Below are 24,351 nucleotides of genomic sequence, written 5' to 3'. Positions count from 1 at the left end.
AACCGTAGCCGCCTTCGTCCCTCTTTTACTTTTAGGAAATAAGTTGACAAAGGAGGTGGGATTACGTTGGCTTTGCAGTTTGGAAGGGGCCCGCCAAATTTTCACACCGGGCTCCGATTTTTCCCCCAAGAACCTGGATATGACAAAATGTTTCAAAAGCATCAAACACCAAAATTTGGACGTCCCCAATAAAAAAAACTTTAAAAGAGCGTATTCTTTTATGAAATAAGGAAAAGAAATTGAAATTAAATGAATTTTTAAAATGTATTTTAGCAATCTAGCAGCCTATATTTTCTTCTCGTAATTTTAACAGATCCGGTAAAGGTACCTATTTACTCCTAAAATACATGTATGACTGAAAGGATATATGGAATTTCAAACCAAACTAGAAAAGTACGCTCTTCTCTTTGATTTCTGGTAAAGCCGTGACTAGTAACACAACCTCGTGTTTTGAATGATCAAATATGAAGCTAGATTATCTAAACTTATGTACTTATGAGTATTGGATTTATGCTAATAAATTAACATTAGAATGATTTAAAAATAAATCTGACAGCGATTTTAGTATAAGCATTGTTTGTTCGCTGTTATGGCTGAGTCAATCAATTCTCACCGCGGTGAGGATTCTTCACTGTTATGACTGGATGGTATCCCTTCCTATCTGCAGTGTAGTTGACGATGAATTCAATTCCGTCGGCGTCAAAATAGCTGTATGATCCCTTGACGACATAGTTTTGGTCATCGGTTCCCATGTTTTCGAAGATACCGTTTTCAGCTCTGGTTTGTCCATCTTTCGTTTCATACCTAAAAATATTATAAGAAAATTAGATTTGGAAACTCAGTTCAGAAAAGTTTTACACAAACACCAATAATTTAATTGAATGCAACCTAACTCTTTCCATTTCAGGGCTGATGCCTCATGAAAATGTGATGCCTAAATTGCCTTACTTGGTCTTTATATACCGAGAACGAATACATTCTTCATGTGAGTCTGGATGTAATCGAAAACGTACCCGTATACCCGAAAAACAGTCTAAAGAGCAAGCAATCCAAAGCTTAAAGAAATTATTGTCACAGCCAATTAAAAGTATCCTGAGGTGCTATTTATCTGACAATTACGAAAAGAATTCAAACTAAAAGATATTCAAAGATAAATTGTTCAAATCTGCCGTCAGTTACTCAGAAATTGGAGGTGGTCATCACTAAACAATGGTTAGGCAAGACCACCAGGAGCCATCTGGATAAACAAAAAAAATCATCTGGAGTTTCTCAGACTAACTAAACTATGTATATTCCGAAGGATTATACCACAACATGACACAGAAAGACCCAGAAAGGTACCTAAATTGTCAAACCCTCTAGCATACTTTTTAGACATCAAAGAAGAAGTAAACGATCAGAAAGCGTCTGATGAGCGGCGACTAACATCAACGCCATGGAGAAACCGAGATCAACCTCAAAGGGACAACTTGACATTAAAAGACTCAAATGAATCATTCGAGGAGTCTGGCAAAATTGACATGAGTATTTTTAGGTGGATGTGCAAATGGTCAGATGTACGGGAGATAATTTATGCGCAACTCACACTCACCGATCTCTCGCGGTTATTCACCCATTAAAAAATGTGAAACGTCTTACGTAAATCCAAATACAATTTCCACATTTCACAATCACTGATTGAAAAAAGACTCAAGAAGGACAATAAACTTCATTATAAAAGGAACTCCAGGCGAGGCTGTCAATGAGTGAGGAAGGCAATCAACTGGACATGAAATGCAAGACTATCTTCTCCTCTTCCTCACATTGGCTACATTTAGCTGAAAATACCAATAGGCAGCGTTTCGTTTAAAGCCTTACTAGGTTTTCATACCCCGCCCGTTAAAAAACGACAAAAATATCGTGCTAGCAGCCTCGGATTTTTTCATCAAGATTTTCGCCTGCCGCTGCCTAAATCCTCCTTACTTCATTCTTCAAAGCAAACTTGATAGTGGATGGCTTAACACCAAAAGCCGACTTTGGTTCCAAATTGCGGAGCGTGACAGTTTTGTCACATTCATTCATTCTGTTGCCAAAAAATGGTGTATATCCACACTTGTAATACAGTCGTCGTTTTATCGGCATGCGGGTTCAGTCAGTATGGTTATATTCAATGCATGTAAAGACTTTACGTCAACTCAAGGAGTCAATTCAGCAGTACCAGAAAAGGAACGATAAGAAGAAAACCCCGAAGAACAGCGAATTAACGAGGCACCTGAATAAAAAGTTTCCGTCAAAGAACAAAGGTGTTAAATGCTTCCAATGCAGCGATCTTAGGCCAAAGAATCCCACAAATAAGCAGCACAAATGAAGACCATTGTACAAGTGTATGTGCCCTGTGTCCGGATGGACATGGTTAAAGCACTAGGGTGTCGTAGCAAAAGGTCGCCGTTCAAATCTCGCTACTGGCGTGACTGATTGTCGGATAGAAGTCCACTCGGCTGTGAATGAGTACCTGAGTCACATCAGGGTAATATCCTGCGAGCGCTATACTGAACTCATTGCCTGCTACAGTGCACTGTACCGTTACCGTCTTAAATAAAACGCTGACACGCTTCAAGGCTCTAATTGTTGCCCTAACGATTATTATTATAAATGTGCCTTCCTTGTGAAACTACTTCCTTCTTATTGTTCTCTTCCTGCTTTAATTTTATTTCCAGTACCATATCGTGCAAATGATAAGGTACGCAAACACTCATGACAAATAGGATAGGAATAGGATTCGAATCCTAGGCAACAAGATCGAGAGGCTGACACTCAACCAACTCACCCATCACATCGTTAATTCCTAATGTCCACTTTGAATTCCTAAGAAGGCTGTTTGGTCAGTACAACTTTGCGGGTACTTTTCAAAAGTTTATTAATACTATTTTTTAAATACTGATAACCAAGAGAACGATGGTGACAAACATCGAATTTAGTACCGAACAATGCGGATTCTGAAAGTTGCGGGGGTTCATAACGAGGTTGAAAACTTCAGCCATATTGTCAGGGAAGACGCTATATCAGCATCAGAGCAAAACACGAAGGTGATCATGAATTTTCCTAAATCTTGCAACCCAATAGACGTATTTAGTTTCTTAAGACTTACCAGGTGCCTTTAAAGCGAAGCCGCTGAGACTCACCTACTTATAAACTGGAGCCATCGTTCAAATTCGACTGACAAAGATTGAAACAATGACACACAGCAATATGAATATTTTTCGAGAAACTACTATTATGGTGCGATGACCCAGTTAGTTGTAAGTCAGCATTTCGATCCGGCTTGGTCAAGGACGTTTGTACTCGCCTTTGTGATATATCACTGCTATAGGCTTAGCACTTGCGCCGTGTGACGATAATGGAACAGAAGCACAATCTCTTTGAAAATCAATTAAAAAATGTTAGTTATTTACGAGACTTCTCAAAGGAGTGAACTAGAGGCACGCCATATTACTATGCCCCACTATGTTTAATGCAGGGAGACGAGGTGGGCGGGATTGCGAAAGAAAACTATGCGTGAGATATTTGCAATGAACGAAAGAAGTTTAGAATATACTTGCTAGGCATCCCGTCCATGATAGTCACCACCCCCACGTGGTAATTACGAGGAATTCCTCCTTAACTAAAAACTGCAGACAAACAAGAATTTAGACGCATCTCCCGTGTTTTAAGAAGGAGAAATTGTGTCAGCTGGTCCACACTTTGAAGATCGGTATAAGCAAAGTGCTGTGAAATCTGCACTTGCGCGGCAAATTCCTAAACAGCGGCCTCATAAACGTTCATTCCTCTACAGAGGAAACTATAAAGTCGAAGTTGGATCGAAGAGTAGGAGGATAGAAGGAGGCAGTACAACGAACCCTTGAAGCCTGTTCTGGGCATGGTTGGAGATTTCAACAGCTAGAGAATGTATCAGCACCTATAACCTGCATAAGTGTATCGATGACAACGGACTTTTAACCATCCAATCAGCAGCGTGGGAAAGAAAAGAAAGAGATCCCCAAACAAACGTAAATCTTTTCAGACGCGAAAGCTTTCAACATCGCTCAGCACTCAGCTTTGATCAATGAAAATTCCAACATAAAAATATCTCTGACTTGCAACTCAACACCTTTCTCAGCCAGAGTTGAACTCATGGTACCATCCGGACCGCCGAGTATATTGCTTAATAGCCAGAATCCCAGTGAGTTGGTGATCTTGCCAACTTAAGGCTGAAAAAAATGCTGCTGTGTCACTAAGGATTTGAAAAACAGTTTCCGGAAGCCAATAGAATTAGAGCCGAACTAGGTGAATAGGTAGGTAACCAGTTAATATAAGTACTTCGTCGGAGCAGGAATCACCGCATGGTGATTAGCAACGAGGCATTGTCTGCCTCATAACCACCCAGCCAGCAAATACTCGTTTAAAAATTTCATGTTGCTCAGCAGCATTTATAAAATATGAGCGCCCCAAATATAACTAAATTAGCAGCAAATCAGACGAAATCAATGATTCCTTATAACAGTCGATGGAAAACTGTTGGAATACGATCATTTTATCAAAAACTGAGCGTCACATAAAAGAGTTCTAGATCACGACAAATGTACTAAGAATTATTATGCTGGCCCTAGACACTGTGCTAGGCCAGATAAAAGCAGCAGGAGCCCTTTCAAAACCTTTCACAATCGCTAACAGTCTAAGGTAATGGGGCGCGCAAGCATGCAGTCGTTTAGGTGATCCGCAATGCTACCGTCAGTGACAGAGGCACCATCCCCTTCAAGTCCATCCAACTGCCAAAGTGTGAGACAGAGGCACTATCTTCTTCAAGTCCATCTAACTGCTGATTTATGCTGGCAAGTGTCTCGTTCAGATGGAGCAGGGTCGAAAATCAAAACCGATAACAGCTATGATGACGAAATCCACGCATGAGTATTGGCAACCAGCAGAGCCAGCTTTTTTTGGAAATGTTTCAACATAGGCTTAAAGCTCCAACAGTACAAGCAATAATCGTCCGTATTCCTTGGAGACTTATAACAAGTTTATAACAAACAAAATTGCGAACTCTTAACCGCACTCAATGCGCGTGTCAAATCATCCAAAAACTGTTTACCCTCCTACCAAAGAATGGATGATTCCCGATTCCGTAGCCTATATATATAATGATAAAATCGATCTGCGATAGACCCGTTTACCGTTTGATTATGCATGAAATCCCGCTCAATAGATTGCGGTGTCCAGATAATCTAATCCGTATAGGTGAAGGGTGAATCTACATAGTCTAGCCCGGAAAGTCTATTGTAGAAAAAGAAAACATGGCAGATCCTACCTCAGATATACTAGCGATGACATAAGCCAAGATAATAGCTAGGCATGCCAAATTAATAGGCCTCGCCACGAAACCGGAATGTTTGGAGTTCTTTACTAAGTAAGGCCTAAACCGGACGCCGACTGTTGTGCCGTTGATGATGGTGACAAATAAAAAATGTCTTTGTTTAAAAGTAGTTCGCTGAGTCATACTACTAGAAGAATACAATTACTCCATTGTGTGAAGACTGGATGTACCATACAAGTGGCTAACGCAGACGAAATACCACTCAAAATACGGTTAGGTCAACACTTGTTTTTTATTTCTTGACTCACATATAGTTGAGAAAGGATCACAAGCTCTGAAACAGCAAGGACAAAAGAGCTGTCAAATATAATATCGATGACTTAATGAGTATGCATCGAACACAAATTAGTCCAGGACGCCGTTACTGAGTACATTTAACCTGAAGTAATTTTGAGATGTACACCTAAGAAACCAGACGCTAAGGTAAAAATATAGTAAATAAAAAATACCCCAACTTCATGGAAATGAAATGCCATGAAATTATGGTTATGAATGTTTAAGCCTCAAAGACGGAAGCGATCCTTATTACCAATCGCAGGAAAAACAAACGCTTCAAAGTCGATACCTGGGAATAATGATCGATGCCAAGCTGAGCTTCAAGGGACACTTGGAGTACTCACTGGAGAAGGTTGCAGAGGCTAGTTCATCCCTGGCAAAACTGATCCCTTATACCAGGAGGCCCAAATATAGTTGCAGGCTGCTTATCACAGGGGTGGTGAAATCCATCGTACTAAATATGGTTCCTGTCTAGACGGAAGCATTGGACACCACTATGAGCCGGAAGAGAGTGAGGTCGACATACCAGCCAATCACGATGAGTGTGTGCAGTGCGAATAGAGCAGCCTCGGATGAGACAGTTTAGACATCGCAGAAATGATCCCCTTGGATCACTGTCTCTACCAGGGGAGGGGGACGAATTCATCCAAGGTGATTGCAGATTTCGGAGACGAATTTAGGAAAGAACTGTACAGGAGTTAACAGCAAACGTAGGATAATTCCAGAAAGGCGCTAAAACCAGACATTGATCTCGTGTATTAAGAGATGCGTTAAGTGAAAACTCGTAGCATGCTTCGTATTGAAAGAGTCTCCTGCTGCAACTTGGCGCAACACCGTCTTTTCAAAATTTCAGGAGGACAGTTTCCCAATATATTTCAATTATCGTGCCCAACGTCCAGATTCTGGTATATTTTTGGACTTTTTCTTAGAAAGTGCCTTCCTCATATATTAGAGGAGAGCCATCAGATCCGAGTCAGCAAGGCCATTTGAGTGTGCATTTATCCCATTAAAACCTAGGACGTAATATATGCATATATAATGTGAGAATATCCACTTTCGTGTGATATTGACGTTCAAAGTTTTAAATTTGCACAGAAACGGCAACTTTTATTATAACTTTGTTAGTAATAGTATGATTTTCACCAAACCAAGATCATGTTCCATACTATAACCTACATTCCTGTAAAATTTCGTGATTCCCCACCTTTCCAACAAATGTCAAAACTAGGCAAGGAATCGGAAAGTACTAACCAAGACCTTTCATTTGATACTCCACATAACTATATTTGGTGAAAAAAACTTACACCCCCCTTTTGCATATATGGGACCCGCCCTCCTTAAATTCGACGTAGAAGAATGTAACTTACTGTATGCTTGAGCGTTCATAGTTTCCACATTTCCACCAAATTTGGTGTCAATCGCTCTAGCAGTATCCGAGAAACATGCGTGTGACAGACAGACAGACAGACAGCTTGCACATCACTCCCTAGAACACCCGTAGCAAACGCGCAGAAGGATGTGCCCAAGGGACAATGTTGGTCGTTAACAGCCAACCGCATCCGAGCGTAAAGGGTTACGGGAGGCTCCTCAGTATCGAGAGCCGAATCCATTCATGAGAAGCTCAACGATTATGATATCTCCCACAATACCTAAGGCGGAAAAGGACCTGGGCCACAGGAATCCCGTTGAAGCCAGAAAATATGCGGAAAAAAGAATGGAGGCTTTAGAATAGAAGACCGACCTAGAAGAATCATCCTTCATTTTGCTTGGAGGGAAAATATTTGAGTTGTCAGAATTCATCAAAGACAAAAACACAACATGCACCAAGCAATCAAGCATGTGGTGATAGTCATCAGGGTTCTATACAAGAAATCACGAGAAGATGTGAAAAAGTTTGAAGGCAAATCCCAAAATTACTCTTTCAACGATGACGCTGTCGACGCAGGTGACGAAAAAGAGAGTTCGGGAAATGGAAGACGAACATCCAGAACATAAACCACGTTCCCAAAATACAAAAAGGCATACCACCCGCTTTGAAGAAGAACCTTGGTAGGCGGGAAAATAGTGCCTAAAACATCAAAGGAGCCGATGTCTCAAAAGGAACATGATGGTTGGACCAAGGTTGGACCAAAGAAGCCAAAAAAGAAGAAGGAGAGAAAAAAAGGGTTGATGGACCCACAGATTGATTCCCAGCATCAAAGTGTGGACGCAGGTGAGATAAACTATTATCTCACGCAGTTTCTCACGGAGCATGGCAGTTACCTTAAGTACCTCTTCAGGTTTAAACTGGACAACTCACCCAACTGTCCCAGCTGCGAAGGTATTCCGGAGGACCCGAAGCATGCTTTCTTCCATTGTGTAGAGGAGACATTGGGAGGAACACTAGCGCCGGAAAATATAATTGGAAAAATGCTTGCATGCCAGGTGAGGTGGAATGCAGTGAACGACATGGTAGCGCGGATTCAGTGCAGATTATGAGAGGCAGAGGAAGCAAGGAAAGCGCGGTTGCGAATGCAATCGATGGGCGAAGGGCGAGGCTAGAGCCATGTCCACCCCCCGCGATGAAATACTTTGTGGTAATGCCGCGGGGAAGAGACAGGAGTTAGGGGGTGGTTTTAATTGGTAAAAATCCCACACGCTGGAACATGTTTACAAGTGTCTTTGGAAGATTTTCACCTCCGGAAAAAAAACAGACAGACAGACGGGCAGAAAAAACATTAAAAACGTGTGGTCTACGGTAATTCTCCCATGTTAGATAACTTTGTTTTAAGAAAACACTCCATCGTATTTTTTTTTTGTGCAGTAGTAGTACTTGATAGCAAAGACTCTTCATCTATCCAGACCCTTCCTTTGCCAACCAATCCCATTAAACAATGGTCATATATCAAAAAATTTTAACATTAAAATGAACCACCCCCTTAAATTCATTTCTTTAAAATAAGATACGAATCTCTATGATAAAGGACCATGCGCAACAATTTTGAACTAAAAACCAGATTCACCCGTTTCTCACGATTGCTATCAAAGATAAAATCAGCAAATAATAAATTAATGAGCTTTCATAAACATAAAACGAAACTCTAAGAATGCTTAAAGGCAAAATAAGAGCTCAAAGTGCTTCAGGCAGGCAATAAAAACTCATGTGGCCAATGAGCAGACATAAAAAATCTATCTTCCCCTAATCTCATTTGAATGTTTGGAAAATGATAGTTTTATTCCATAGACCACCAAGAAACCTGCTCAAACCTGCTGATATCAGTTGAAATCGTGGACAATTAATCACGGGTCAAAATCCCAATATTGCTAATAAAATCGAAAACTAGATCTACTGAAATTCGAATACTTACGAAAATTTGTACTTGTCCAACTCATATTTGCTTTGATAATGCACGGGTGGATTGTCCAGTCCTAATTCCCTGCCAGTTGGATAATGGACTTTGCCTCGTCGTTGGGATTTGTCGACTTTCTCTGCAACTTTTCCACTTTCAGTTTTCGTAGATGGAGTGCCTGAAGGCTGGCTGCGTCTTGATGGAGGAGTAGAGCCTGAACGGATGATGTTAATTTGTCTTGGTTCAGCTGAAGTCACTTCCTTTTCTTTTGGCTGACTTTCAGAATTTCCTGCTGCCAATACCTTGATTGGTATCAGTTGGCGGTAGGACTCATCGCTTTCCTGAGTTTTCAGTACGCGACTTCTTGACCTCGATCTAGATGGGGCACTGGTTGTTACTGGGGTTGTACTAACTGGAGCTCGTGTTGTAACCCGTCTTTGAACGGTGGTTGGAACTGGGGTTGTGGTGGTTGGGGCTGGCGTTGTTGTGGTTGGTGAAGGGGTTGGAGATGGGGTTGGTGTGGTTGGTGATGGTTCGGGTGTGGTTGGTGATGGGGCGGGTGTGGTTGGTGTTGGGGTTGTTGTGGTCGGTGCTGGAGTCGTTGTACTTGGACTTGCAGTTGTAGTTGTTGGGGGTGGCGATGTTGCAATTGTCGTTGGAACGGTTGTCTTAGCCAATAAAGTCGTTATTAAGGGCTCTTCAGCTAAAGATGGAGCATCTGTCGTCTTCTCTACCATAGGTTCCACCGTGGTTTCCTCCGCATATGAAGCACTCAAAAATGCCACTATCACGAATATAATCTAAAACACAGAACATAATATGCATAATCAATTACACTGTCCACCAACAAACCACACTTTTTGATATTCGCATCAAGTACTTACAACCGATCTCATCTTAAGAACTTATTATGAAACTCAAGGCACCAATGTTCTCGATAGTGAATCTTCTTTCGTTGTTATCAAAATAATTACATCACATCGCCTTTTATACTTGGACAACATTTCAGAGGTGCTGTATTCGTTGAACTATGACAAATACAACTATTTTTATACGAGTTGTGATGCGTTGGCCGGCGGGGTTGGATGAGGGCATCAGGAGCATCATATCACAAAAGAAAATACACAAAAGATTTGGAATCAGAAACTTTTTGGCGGTTTAGACCTGTTTGATTAGCAGACGAAACCTGTTCGCAAATAAACGTGAAGATGCTTTTCTAAATTTTAACGTTTAAATCCATTCAACGCTTATTGCTCTGATCTCGAATTACGTTCAATAAAAATATAATCACAAACAAATTTACCTGTTTCAAACAGGGTTTGTCTTTTGTCCGATAACAACGGCGCAACCGTTGATAAAATTATTATTGATTCGTGATATCACCAGGCAATGAGACATCCCAAAAATTTAATGCCTCTTGTGATTCACCTCATATAAACAAGATTCCAAAATTTTACAGACAAAAAATTAGCATCGAAATTAGATAAATCTCATCAGGGCTGCTAGGATGTAATTTTGGGTAAACCCGACCCAAAAAGAGATACCTCTTAAACGAATTGGTTCAAAACTTAAATAGTATTAATTTTCCATTGAAATTAAATCTTCTTGCCGAAAAACTCTAATCAATATTTGCTGATTAGAAAAATCACCTTTTACTTCATCTTTTTTCTGCGATTCATCAATGATGAATGAGATCAATCCACCTAACATTTCCTGAATGCAATTGAAGGACTCGCGAAATTTCCCATGACCGTGTTGAGTAGTTTCCAGTCTTTGATGACGAACATCTAAGTGATGTAAGAAATATGATTATCGGTCTACAATGATTCACATGTTAGCAACTATAATAGAATCGACAGGTGACATAGGTATGCCTAACGTGTTTAAAAATACCAGTTTTCTTTGCATCGAAACAATGAGTCGATTTAGAAATATTCCGACTGACCTAAGATCCGTACGTGACGCCGTCCAGTTTAATAATTCAATTTGCATTTGGTCCAATCTAAATTCAATTTGCGATCCGATAATATTTTATCATCTAAATTTAGAAGGCCATCAATTTTCAAAGGAGATAATTGCGAATTTATGTTATTGAGGGTTGAATTTTTTCTAGATTTCAAGCAACGCACTACCATGCATATAATCCAGTTTTGTGAAAAACGTTAATTGGAGGATTTTGAATATCTGCAAATTAGAAGAAAAAACCAAATTAGCAATTAGTTGTGTGAATATAAAAGTAATCAGTGTAAACAATTTGCTTTTTGCTCCCATTGGCATCTCCAATTAAAACCGTCAATAACACGCCCAATTAGCACATCTTATAAAGCCGAAAGCACGAATCTTTATAAAATAAAGTTGTAAATCAAACCCTGATTCTAAATTTATGACTAGTTTATATTTACTATAAATAAGAGTATTAAACAAATCACCGAATAAATAGCACAAAATTCCCAAATATTTCAAAATGTTTACACGCAACCATCTGCGCCAATTTTCAATATCATATATTGCATATTTTATTAACTAAATAATACCAAAGAAACAATAATGCCCCAAACCAGTCTGATTCCTGCTTTTACAATTTCTTTATTGAATATTTTGCGCCCGCTTTAGATGGTTTTACTTGCTATTTATGATAGCTGTTATCTGTTGACTTTCCAGATACATTAATTAATCACCGTCGTCCTCCAGCTACTTGAACGAGCCTCCTCTTTACTACGATGCAAAGAATGATCCACTCAAAGTCAAAAGATTATTATTCTGTTAAGGGAAAGTCACACCGCGTCCTTAAAGAGATATTTTGCACCTTTTACTGGTTATAGTATACCTATTGATAATAGTATCTCAAGCAGGCCTATAACCGTCAGGAACTTTAGTATATTCCCTTCTTCCAGATCTTTCAGCTTTGCATCTGGTATTAGTTCTCCCAGATTCCTCGACCTACTTTGCGCAAGTGCCGGACACTGTCCGAACAAGCCACAGAAGGGTGCTGGCCCGTGTAAAGGTGTCCCTGCTCCCTTCTTGGCTAGATCGTCCGCTGCCTTATTGCCTTCCAACCCAGCATGGCCTGGAACCAAGAGTATCCAGACCTTATTGGACGAGCCGAACGCGTTCAGTCTCTCAAGGCATTCCCATACCAGTTTAGAGTTCACCTGGTTGGATCTAAGTGCCTTGATCGCTGTTTCGCTATCCGTGAGAATAGGTATGTTCTGCACCCTGTAGTTCCTTTGCAGATTAAAGGAGGCACATTTGTCTATGGCATATAGTTCTACCTGGAAGATGCTAATGTACCTGCCCATTAGCTCAAAGTACATTTTCCTTGGATCAATGACACCGGCACCCGCTCCCATTGCTGTGAGGGATCCGTCAATGTACCAACTAATCAGTTGTTGGTTTAAGCCATATGTCGCAGCCACGCTCTCCCAGTTTGCCTTGTTACTTCAACGTGTTTCAAACTTCTTATCGTAGTGAAACCTCGTTGTCATGTTATCCCTTCATCATCATCATCAACGGAGCAGCAACCGGTATCCAGTCTAGGCCTGCCTTAATAAGGAACTCCAGACATCCCGGTTTTGCGCCGCGGTCTACCAATTCGATATCCCTAAAAACTGTCTGGCGTCCCGACCTACGCCATCGCTCCATCTTAGGCAAGGTCAGCCTCGTCTTCTTTTTCTACCATAGATATTGCCCTTATAGACTTTCCGGGCTCGATCATCCTCATCCTTACGGATTAAGTGACCCGCCCACCGTAACCTATTTAGCCGGGTTTTATCCACAACCTGGCGGTCATGGTATCGCTCATAGATTTCGTCGTTATGTAGGCTACGGAATCGTCCATCCTCATGCAGAGGGCCAAAGATTCTTCGGAGGATTCTTCTCTCGAACGCGGCCAAGAGTTCGCGGCCGAAAGTTGTACAGTAAGAGCTTTGACAGTTTTACCCTGGCTATGCTATCATAGGCGGCTTTAAAGTCGATGAATAGATGGTGCAACTGGTGTCCATATTTCAACAGTTTTTCATCGCTTGCCGAGAGAAAATCTGATCTGTTGCTGATTTGGCTGGAGTGAAGCCTCTTTGGTATGAACCAATGATGTTCTGGGCGTATGGGGTTATCCGGCCTAGTAAGATAGCGGAGAATATCTAATAGACGGTACTCAGCAACGTGATATCTCTATAATTGCTGCACTGTGTGATATCTCCCTTTTTATGTATGAGACAGATAATGCCTCGTTGCCAATCGTCAGGCATTGATTCGCTATCCCATACCTTGAGCACAAGTTGATGAACCACTTGGTGTAACTAGTCACCTCCATATTTAACCAATTCGGCTGTAATTCCATCGGCTCCTGGCGACTTATGATTGTTAAGCCGATGAATTGCACGGACTGTTTCTCCTGTAATTAGTGGTGGCACTATTTGTCCGTCGTCATCTGTAGGCGGGACCTCCAATTCGCCGATGTTCTGATTGTTCAGTAGCTCATCAAAGTACTCAACCCATCTAGTGCCTAGTGCGGTTGCTCCCTGTACTTTTCTAGTTCACAGACTTGTTGGTTCTCCCAGGCTTCCTTTTTTCGTCTGTGAAGTCGCTTCTCCGCTCGACGGAGTTCGTGATAAGTCTCTGCGCGTGCCCGCGTTCTTTGAGAATGCAATTCTCGTGTCTCCGTACATCCGTTTGGTAGAAGATATGAAGTTACCCTGAAGCGTAGAGAGAACTAGGAAGTCCCCCAGGAATGCGTGGCGGGATATACGGAAGTCTTCTACACCGACGGCTCAAAAACAGAAGAGGGGGAAGCCGGAGTCTACCTCTCGAATAAAAACCAGAAGTGGGCTTTTCCTTTGGGACAATATGCAACGGTTTTTCAAGCCGAAGTTTATGCGATCCTGAAGGCGGCAAACTGGATAATTGACGAGTAGTTGAAGGGCGGGCGCATCGCAATCTGCAGTGATAGCCAAGTTGCATTGAGGCGTTGAGTAGTCCTTTGATCACTTCGAAAATCGTCCAGGAATGTAGAAACCGTTTGAACTCTATCTCTAGATTCAATACGGTGGAACTACTCTCTGTACCTGGTCACTGCGGCGTGAAATATCGGATGCTTTAGCGAAAGAGGGGTCAATCTCCCCTATGCCGGAACCGCAACCAGCAACTGGAGTACCATAGCCTTGGCTAAGTCTGTTTTCGAAAACTGGGAACAAGCTTCCCACAATGACAGGTGGCAGAGCCTAATGCTGCTCAACACACCAAACTTTTCCTGCCAGAACCGAACATGCGTACCGCAAAGTTTATCCTTTCGAAAAGCAGGAGGACTGCAGGTGTATTGTGGGCATTCTGACAGGCCATAATTCACTAGCTGGACATATCTTCAGAATAGGAATTACTCAAGATGATACGTGTCCCTCCTGTAATGAGGAAGCGGAATCCACGAAACTTTTTATATGTGAATACCCCGCCTATGGACGTATCAGGCATCAAATCTTTGGTGCCGATTTTCTCCAATTGCGACTGGTAGCATCACATCCTCTAACGGAAATCCTGCGATACGTTAACGAATCCGGAATATTCCGTTAGACGGGGGTGGCGACTACAATGGGCCACCACGGCTTGAGGGTTCGGAAGCTGTAGCTTCTCCCCCACCTCACACAGAAAAACTGTGACCGGGTGTGCTCCTGGTATATCATCCTCAGCGTATGTTGACAGTTCTGCTCCTTCCCAGCCTGGCAATTTAGGAACTATGGTCATAATCCACTCTGCGGTGTCTTCCGTCGCGCAGTCCACCAGTATATGACCTGGTCGAAAGCGTATCCCGGTGAACACAAGTTTCGCAGTCCATCCCTTGCACATCTGCCTGACGACAAGGTCCTTAGTGGTTTCCTGCTCCTCACGAGTGAGTATTTGATCGGGAAACATTTTTGGCAGTATGGCCAATCGAATGCCCTTGACCGTGCTGGCATAACTAATGACGGGCTTCCTGAGTCCTGCCTTCACCCCTAACCTGCCCGGGTTTTCTCCCTCCTTGGGTTCTGGTTTGAATTTTTTGCGAGGATTCCCTTCATGCGGGCTAATCTCCGCTACTTCCCACTTTCTCGGCTCCGGAAAAGATGGCTTAGATCTATTCTGAGCTTTCTGAAGAGCCTTTTTTGAGACCTGTCTACTTCCTGACGTCTGATATAATTATCTCATACGTGTTTTTGCTAGTCCCTGCTTTTTGAGCAGTGGCGTTTGTTGGTTGTTGTCCACACAGTGTACCAATATTGACCTTGGATCCACTGCTTGACATCCCAATTTCTCCCTTCTTGGATGTAATCACCTGCCTCTCAGCATTTCGGAGATGTGCCTTCGCCTGATTAACCAGGTTGTGTGCGGTACGGGATCCCGCTTTATTGGCTTTAATTTTTTTATTTTTATTACTGGTACTCATTTGATTCCCACGAGTTGTAAATCAAACTCTGATTCAAAATTGACGACTTGTGTATATTTACTATAAATAAGAGTATTGGACAAATCACTAAATAAATCACACAAAATTCCCAAATATTTCAAAATGTTTACACGCTACCATCTGCGCGAATTTTCAATATCATACATTGCATATTTTATTAACTAAATAATACCAAAGAAACAATAATGCCCCAAACCAGTCTGATTCCTGCTTTTACAACTTCTTTATTGAATATTTTACGGCTCTTTGAGATGGTTTTACTTGCTATTCATGATAGCTGTTATCTGTTGACTTTCCAGATATATTAATTAATCACCATTGTCCACGAGCTACTTAAACGAGCCTCCTGTTTACTACGATGCAGAGAATTATCCACTCAAAGTCAAAAAGATATACTATACATACAATAACACTACGAGTATCTAAAGTGAGAGTTTGTAAGTCACCATCTCCGTAAAATAACTTGATTATGATAAAAAGATGGAATCGAGGAAATTGAAAAGCCGGATTGCAAATTTCCAAAGTTGAATTTTATCAACAAGAACTATGTAGAAATGAATATGGTGTTCCGAGGGTAATCAAAAGACGATGCCAATTTGACTATTGTCAACCACGGGCAGACAGTTTTACCTTGAAAAATTGGCGACTATTGACCCCCTGGGTCCGCCGCATTTAAGTACAAATTCATAGAAATTCTCATCGACACGGCAGTTAGTTCGGGAATGTGGGCACTTATTTAATTCTGGTAATAGAGAAACCTATCTCATTCTTCGCCTCCTGTCCAAAGCTTCCGTCCGCACCGGCTATCAACTACCTTGTTTTTGTCTCGAAATCTGTTTCTTCTCCTTATTATAAATAATAATACTTTAACCGAGTTACACGGCTTCCTAGTCAATGTCAAATCATTGCCTTTTGTAGCGTACATACTATACATACGTAGCTATGGATTGCCAGAATGATCCTCCTTCCATAGAGGATGGAGCTATCCCAAAAACCTGAAAAATTGCAAAAGTTAACCTTGAAGTTTTGAAAGTATGCCAAAGTATAGCAGCACTAAAATGACCCGTCTAGGGGCCGGTTCATAATAAATGCTCCAGCCTGGTTTACATCATCGGTGTATTCTAGCCTAAAACAAACTGGCAGCCTGGTCTGATAATACTTCAGGGTAAAGCTGCATAATGCGGCAAGTCATCACACGACTTCCACGCGTTGACCGCGCTATTATTGCCTGTATTATTGCGTTTCGTAATTCTAGGGCAAACCCATCAGCCAATTATTAAAAATTATAGTAATATACTATTATTAACTTCATTTGAACAGATATCGATATGGAGGCTAGGCACCATTGGGTAATTTCTGAAAATGGTCACTTTCAACCGGCCGCACTCCCCACCTTTCCAACAAAATGGCTTCGGAAAGTAAAATCGACCTTTGTCAGCCCTGCGCTGGCGTATGGTAAGTTCTGGTGCGTCAGCGAACGCTACACCCACAGCGATCACCAGGTAATCTTCTTTGAGGTATGTGTCGACTCGCAAACACCCATCACGCCGGAAACCAAGAAAAATTTCAGGCTGGTCTGTAAAAGCTTCGGATGAGCAGACCTTCATAGAGGAGCCGGTAATCTATAATAGATTACTCCCGGTTGTTGAGAGCCAGGGTGGCCGAAGATGCAATACACGGAAAGGGTTGTACCAGCAAATATTGCGTGGTAGTGACCCTCGACGAGAAAAATGCATTTGATTCGACCAATTAGAATCTAATACGGAAATCCCTGGCGAAGGTTGCTATTCCCGCCTATCTCGCTGTTATCGTCGACAGTTTTTTAGCTGAAAGGAGGCTATGGTATGACATCAATAACGGGCCCCGGGGGTACGTTGTTTCCGCGGGTGTCCCACAGGGCTCTATATTGGACCCGCTACTGTGGAAAATACTGTACAATGAAGTACTTAATGTTTCCCTTCTGAAGGAAGCCATGGTGGTGGGTCACCCTGACGACATAGCGCTGATTGTTGTCGCAAAGCATCTCGAAGATGCTGAGTTATACTTAGGCGAAGCAATCAGTACTATAAAATGTTAGCTAGCGAGCTCTAGCACTTGAGGAGGAAAAAACGGAAGCGGTCCTCATCACTAAGCGCCGGAAGAGAAATTACGCCCCTATTAAAATCGGAAATGATATCATCACTTCCAAGTAGACCAGTTATAGGAAACACATGCAGTACGTTTGCGCCAAATCATCCACTGCAAGTATGGCCCTGGCATGGACGGTGCTGAACGTGGGAGGGCCACAATATACCTCTAGTTTACTTATAGACAGGGTGAAAACCTCAATCATGCTCTATGCGACCCCCGTTTGGAGAGAGGCGTTGCGGATGCAGTTAACGCTAGCAAACTGAGTGCAATCTACAGGAGGACAGCCCTGAGGGTATACTCTGCCTTCAGGACTGTCTCAGGTGGTGCAGCATTCGTCATCTTGGGAATGATGCCGATTGTCATCTTGGCTGTGAAATGGCGAACATATACAATGCGAAGCCAATCCCTTCCTGAACGCTGAAAGGAAGATATCCGTAAATACATGGCAAACTCTAGAAGAGGTGCTGGTACCAGAAAATATCTTGCCGAAAATGGTAATACATCGATATGATGGAGATGCGGTGAACTCCATGATCGCATCTATTCATTGTTTGACACAAAATCTTAATAAAAATAGTTCGACCGAGTCACGCAGCTTTTCAACCGGTATCAAATTATCAACTTAACGTATATACGTACATAGATAGTGTAGATTTCCAATATGACCCCTGGGATCGACTAGAGGGCAGAGCTATTCTAAAAATCTGCAAAATGGTGAAATTTAACCGGGTAGTGCCACAAGCGCACTACTAAACTTCACTAAAGTGTCGCGTCCAGAGGCCCACGCGAATTGACCATTGCAAGTTTTCATCCCGGACATCGCCTCAGACACCACCTTGTCGTGGTGAGATAGCCTGTAATGGTTTACTACTACAGTAAGGGTGTCCAAAACTTATGAAGATGGAAGCAACTAATTGTAACTCTCCAAGTGGTAAGAAGTTACAGACTTCGAATGAGCGATCAAGTCGCGGTCGAGGTACGGATTTCAAAGGCCTTACCAGATTCATATTCCCTGATGGAGAAATCTGTGGAAGACATGCTCTCCACTTCAGCGGAAAGCCAGTACTCAGTGTCTACTGTGCGGTTAATCGGAAAGTAAAGTACAATCTATTTGGAACTGGAAACATGACTTCGGCCTGCCTGTCGATAACAAGAAACTTCATCCACAAAGGAGAGAGGACTGCAGGCTAAATCTTGCCTGTCAGAAACTTCTCTTCTGCCTCTACCAAGAAAAGCGGAAGAAAGTAAAGCTGTGATGTGGACGCAGTTGATCGGGTATATGGAAACGATCCCATACAGCACAGACAACGTTGACCTCGGAAGGCTCCCAACCGACAACAATGGAAGGTCCTATGAAAGAAGCCAAAGTTTCTTGCGAATAAGCACTTACATATTGCTGCACCACCAAGTGTGGCAATATCCAGAGGACGCAAGAAAGTCGAACTTTCCACAGAAGGTGGGGACAAGCTTATAACCCCGATGGCGCCCATACCGGACACAACAAACTCTTCTCAGTTACTAGCCCTTTTCACACTATACACATGTCTACAAAGATAAAGGTAAGTCAAATTAACCTGCAATATGTCCAAACTACTTCCTATCTACTGACAGCAAGGTAGTTACAGGACCATGAGTTCATTTAACTTAATCTGTGATATCGGATCTCAGTTAAGGGGGCTAGAAACTTCTTTGATGAGAAATCCTCGGGACAAAGAGCCTGTGTCCTAATGTCAAAATCGTAAAAAGCAGCCATGTTGAGACAATTCTGTTCTCAGTATAATGGCAAGAGAAGAAACATTATAGTTGGCTCTCTTTACTTTCCCTATGATTCGTTGTGTTGTCCGCCGATGCGGGCTGCATAAATTTCAATGAACTTCTCCGCAACAAGGTGAAGCCCCCTGGATGACTATGAACTCCTTTAGCTGGTATAGCTAATAATCAATTGAAAACTCTGAATCACTCACTATTAGAGTGTTCTCAAAGAGCTTATCCTATTAAACGAGGCCAAAGTGGTAATTCCTTGATGGAACCGAGAACTTATGTCAGAAAATGAACCAGACGACTTCTGAATTATGGTTACAAAAGTCATAACAATAAACACTGCTTAAACTTCCACCGAAAGGCGAAACGAATGTTTCAGCCTGTGCCGAGTTCTTAAAAGGCATGAGTCGGCCAAGTTGGACTCTCCTAGAACACCGGTGAAATTCTGCTACTCCTGTTACTTTTTCTAGTTAATATTTTGTTTGTTGGTTGGTATGGAGGAAGCTACTTTACAAACACTATTCGAAAACTTACTTCGAAAAGTTATGGGCTCTGCGCCCTTATCCTTGCTGGAGCTACTAATAGGAAAAATATGCACACTTAAAGAATTCGTTCAATTGGATTTACATGCTCGCGGCACGATACAACAGACTCGGTGGTGAAGCACCGGCTGACGAAAATTAATCAAATCTACCAAATTTAGGAAAATGCAACCTACATAAGATAAAATCCTAACCCGTGCACTTGTAAAATAGCTCGGTATATCTAGGTCCAAGGTGCATTCTTCTTTGGAGAAATAACACTCTTCTTGAACTTAACGTGCTTCACCTTGAAAACTAAATCACTTCCAACTTCACAAAAAGGCGCCTAATGCTTTTTTCATTACTTTTAAATGCACAATAACTTTATTTCCTTCATAGTTATCACTTCTCTGTAACCCATATGTATCTGCAAAAATAATAAATTTACAGAAATTTAGAAGAGTCACCATTTCTGCCACTAAAAAAAATTTATTACAGAACTACTTGTTCCATAGTGCAAGGTGTAATCTTACATGTTGATATATATGTTAATAAAAATTTTTACTAGCGGCGTAAACGATGTCTCTGATTTAATTTGAATTAACACACATTAATGATAATAAATCTGCTAGATGTCTATGCACATGCATAAATATCGGGCATCTACGCTTGTTAATAAAAGTAGCCCGGACCCGGGGTAGACCCTGGTTGATCATCACTTTCCTCGCATCCTTTCAACAAAGCCTCTTGTATTTCCGGGGGAATGGGTGGTGGCGTTGGTAAATGATCTCCTTGTGGTTGAAAGCCATTTTCATCGGCAATATACTGAACTTGTATTTCCTTCCCTTCCGGACTTGTGTAGGAGAAAAACCCTTCTGCAACTTTAATGTGATCTTTCATACCTTGACTTTTCACAAAACCCATTTCTTGAGCTTGAATTCCGTTTCCAGTTTCATATTCGTACTAAAATGAGAAACATATATTTGAATGGTATTGAGCCTCCTGTCATGATAATGAAATAACTAATAATCCAAGGATCCAAAGGAAGAAAAGAAAAGGTTAGAATCTGACTTTTAAAAGAACGCCCCCCCGTAATTTCACAAATCTTGTCTAATTATATCTACTTAAAGACGCTGGTAATAATTTTGGGAATTTGGAATACTTTACTTGATAGGATCCATCCCCTTTAAGTTCCGATTCCAGCTTAATTATTGGGATTGGAGGACCTCCACCGCCACCACCGCCGCCAGCGCCACCATCCTGTCCACCTCCACCTCCATGTCCACCGCCCCCTCTTCCGGGATAGCCTGCTCCCCAGACCGTGGTTAGAATCGACAAAACTGCCACACACTGCAACTATAATGAAATATTTTAATTGCATTTATTAATACCAAAAATCACTTCTTTTTACCAAAAACATTCTAGTTCTATATTGATGTTTAAAACTCCTACACCGGCACTGCAACATTTCTAGTAGGAAACTGAGAATTCAGATTGGAAGTCATATTTTTTATAGATACGCATTCACCTACTTTTTCAGAAACAAATCAAACCACGTAGAATATACCGAATTAGCTGGCCATAATCCCAATTACATTAGCTACAATATCCAATGGATCTGTAATGTTGTAACACTTCTGCATTATGTAACAAAAGCCTGTGGATGCAATAACATCTCAAAACAACCATCAGAGCCAGGCGCCACATGTAAGAACTTTCTTTTATATTCGCGCACTTAAAAGTGAATCAAAAACACAAAAGTGAAATTAGTTTCATACTTCCTTGATTAACATCCAAGAAAAGATAATCCACATGCATGGCTGCTATTGGAGCAAAGAAATTTGTGAACTTTGAGGAAATTAACAGCCCGACTTGCGTTAGTTAACTTCCCACTTCGTTCACAATCTTTTTCTGGGGTAGAATGAATATAAGCGACTTACAACATGTGAAACATCTAAAGTTGAAAACTCCAACTGTCTTAAGATTGTAATTCACAACACTGGGAAATATTGTACTTCTGCAAAGATAACTTGAATTTGGAGTCAACATTTGAGTCGTTAATGCTTTTACAAAGTCAGTACTCTGATATGATTGAATCTATTAGAACCCAGTTTCATCAACGTCGGCATTATAGTGAATTAATCGTAATTGATCGTGGACAGTTCTTATGCTAACTCCATCAAGCGCAGCTTGATCTCTGCCCTGCGAGGGGCGTCACCTCAAATGATTGCCGAGTATTGGTTGCTCCCTTATACCGATTTACAAGATGGAATGAGTTTGGTTTACAACATGATTTACAACATGTACATATATTGGGAGAAACAACGACTACCCACAGGTGAGCCAACTTCCGCCTGAGTTCCACTCAGTGGTGAATTGCATCATTCCCATGATCTTGCGCCTCCACACTAACCCATCCCCAGCTGATACCGTGTTTCAGCGACAAACCCGACTCCTGGCCCGCCAACTTTAGCGGCGCAAACCAAAACTCACTCGTCGTGCACCCCGAAACCTCAGCTACGGAGATAAAAGGTTTTAACCTGGACACGGAGACGTCACGTCAAGCCTAAAGAAGCGCTCCCCTCTGTTCAGCACTTCAAATGGACCCTCATGTGGTGCCTGCAGGGACTTCCGGGAAGCATCTACATGAACCAAGACGTCTGTGCAAGCATCCATGTCCGTGAGGGTGTTAGCCCTCATCGAAGAATGACAGAATGGCGGAGGCGATTTTAATTTGGCCAGGATGTCCCGGAACAAACGCAAAAACCCAGTGGTGAAAAGGGTCGACCTGGTATCGAACACAGGTTCGCTTGGGAGTCTCAAATTTTCCCCGTATACCGACTCCGCGGAAAAACGCAAGGCAAGGCTTGCAACCGCAAGGAGTCATCGTGGGCCATTATAGCAGCCTTCAATGTCCTATGCCAGCGTTCCTGCATCCGATTGGATTGCGGGTGGAACGCAGTAATACGGTGTCATTTGAAGCCCAGAAGTTTGCCGAATTCCGAGAACAGGGTAGACTCGAACTGTATTCCCTGGTCAGTAATGACTTCGCCCGGAATTCCAAAGCATGGGACCCATTCACGACAAAGGGCCTTGATGCACGATTGTGCGGAAATGTCGGGCAGAGGTATTGCTTCTGGCCACCGCGTGAACCTATCGGCGATTGTGAGGCAATACTTGAAACCATGCGAATCTAGCAAAGGGCCAATAATGTCGATGCGGATCATGGGAAAACGCTTTGTAAACCGAAGGAATGAGCCTACCTCTTTCCGTACGTGCTTGGTGACTTTACACTTCTGGCATGCGATCTCTGGCCCAAGAGTTAATATCCTTATTCATTGATGGCCAGAAATGTTTATTAGTGACAAACCGATTTGTTGTTCGTATGCCTGGGTGCGCAAGATCGTGTACTGGAATACTTCTTCGTGAAAAACGTCCGGAATATATGGCCTAGATATCTTTTCAGAAGTTTCGCATAATGTTTCTGAGGTTGAGCCGAAAAAGAAAAACTCTCGAAATTTGTATTTGGAGTTGTCCTTAAGGCTCTGAAGCGCTATATCATCCTCCAGTCTCTCAGCGATTGTCGAAAAATCGACCGTAGTAGGGATTTTAACCTCTGAAACGCGTGGCAAAGCATCTGCAACTACATTATAATTGCCGAACACATGTTGGATGTCCGAAGTAAACTGACTTATGAAGCTCAGGTGCCAGAGAGAATAAAGGTAAAAGACTCAGAAAGCTTCTGCATTAGTGTGTCCAAAATTTCAACTACGGACGTCTCACTGGAGATGGCATAGTTTCTATAAACCCTCTGCACTTTATTTCTCACCCGTCTGCTGGCATTGCCAGTGCTGACCTGAATCAGTCTAGCAAGGTCCTGCCTTAGTGGGTCCCGCTGACGTTCTAGATGAATTTTTGATGTTGGATCTCTTCGGTCACTCCAACCAATAACGTGAAAGCAAATCTTCTGACCGTGTGATCTGACAGCCGCAACTGCACCACAATATACAAGTGATTGTAGTTGCAGCAACCGTCGAGATGCAATCTCATCACTGATTTGAGATAGAATTCCCGGAATTGCTGGAGAGCCTGGGAATACCAAAGGATCCATATCCGAGAATTGTATACACGCTCTTTGGAATTCGTCCCGAACCTCAGCGGAAACCTCAGCTGGACGGTGGAGAACAATGCTTTGGCGAGTACTGAAACTGTTGCCTGCAGTGCGGCGTGGTGTTGTTGATGTCGCTGCCTCTGCCTCCATCGACTCTCGGTCACCAGTTTCCGCGGTGACCTCAAATCGAACACGCTCCCTGATGATAGGCGGGATTGTGTCGCTGCGAGTTATAAATCGATACTTGTCTGCGACTCGCTACACAGTCACGTGTGCGAATTGCAACAAGAAGCGGTAAGATGTTGTACCCGCGCCCTGCCGTTATTTCCGTTATTTTTAGTATCTTTTTGTATTATTAATAAAATTTAATTTAATTTAAATTTTAAATTCTTTATATTAAT

At 42.1% G+C, this 24,351-nt stretch overlaps 2 protein-coding genes across 2 annotated transcripts; both read right to left on the bottom strand.

The window, feature by feature from the left end:
• Positions 1-245: 245 nt before the first annotated feature.
• Positions 246-10,029, bottom strand: LOC119650100 (putative uncharacterized protein DDB_G0290521). Its single transcript, XM_038052620.1, has 3 exons — positions 9,876-10,029; positions 9,010-9,791; positions 246-804 (listed from the first exon to the last, which is right to left on the bottom strand). Exons 1-3 carry the CDS (start codon positions 9,885-9,887, stop codon positions 603-605), a joined length of 996 nt encoding a protein of 331 aa, XP_037908548.1. The 5' UTR covers positions 9,888-10,029; the 3' UTR covers positions 246-602.
• A 10,188-nt stretch (positions 10,030-20,217) lies between these two features.
• LOC119649510 (endocuticle structural glycoprotein ABD-4) lies at positions 20,218-21,305 on the bottom strand. Its single transcript, XM_038051682.1, has 3 exons — positions 21,251-21,305; positions 21,007-21,195; positions 20,218-20,802 (listed from the first exon to the last, which is right to left on the bottom strand). The coding sequence occupies exons 1-3, from the start codon at positions 21,257-21,259 to the stop codon at positions 20,512-20,514; spliced, it is 489 nt and encodes a 162-aa protein (XP_037907610.1). The 5' UTR covers positions 21,260-21,305; the 3' UTR covers positions 20,218-20,511.
• Positions 21,306-24,351: the final 3,046 nt, after the last annotated feature.

This window comes from Hermetia illucens, chromosome 2 (assembly GCF_905115235.1).
Source record: "Hermetia illucens chromosome 2, iHerIll2.2.curated.20191125, whole genome shotgun sequence".
NCBI classification, from domain to species: domain Eukaryota; kingdom Metazoa; phylum Arthropoda; class Insecta; order Diptera; family Stratiomyidae; genus Hermetia; species Hermetia illucens.
This window is presented reverse-complemented; position numbering and strand designations above follow the sequence as displayed.

Bases quoted from the DNA above. Each gene is read 5' to 3' on its own strand.
- LOC119650100 (XM_038052620.1), bottom strand. The intron at 805-9,009 runs GTAAGTATTCGA...TAATATTTTTAG, and splicing joins TTGGACAAGTACAAATTTTC to GTATGAAACGAAAGATGGAC.
- LOC119649510 (XM_038051682.1), bottom strand. The intron at 20,803-21,006 runs GTAAAGTATTCC...TTCTCATTTTAG, and splicing joins AAGGGGATGGATCCTATCAA to TACGAATATGAAACTGGAAA.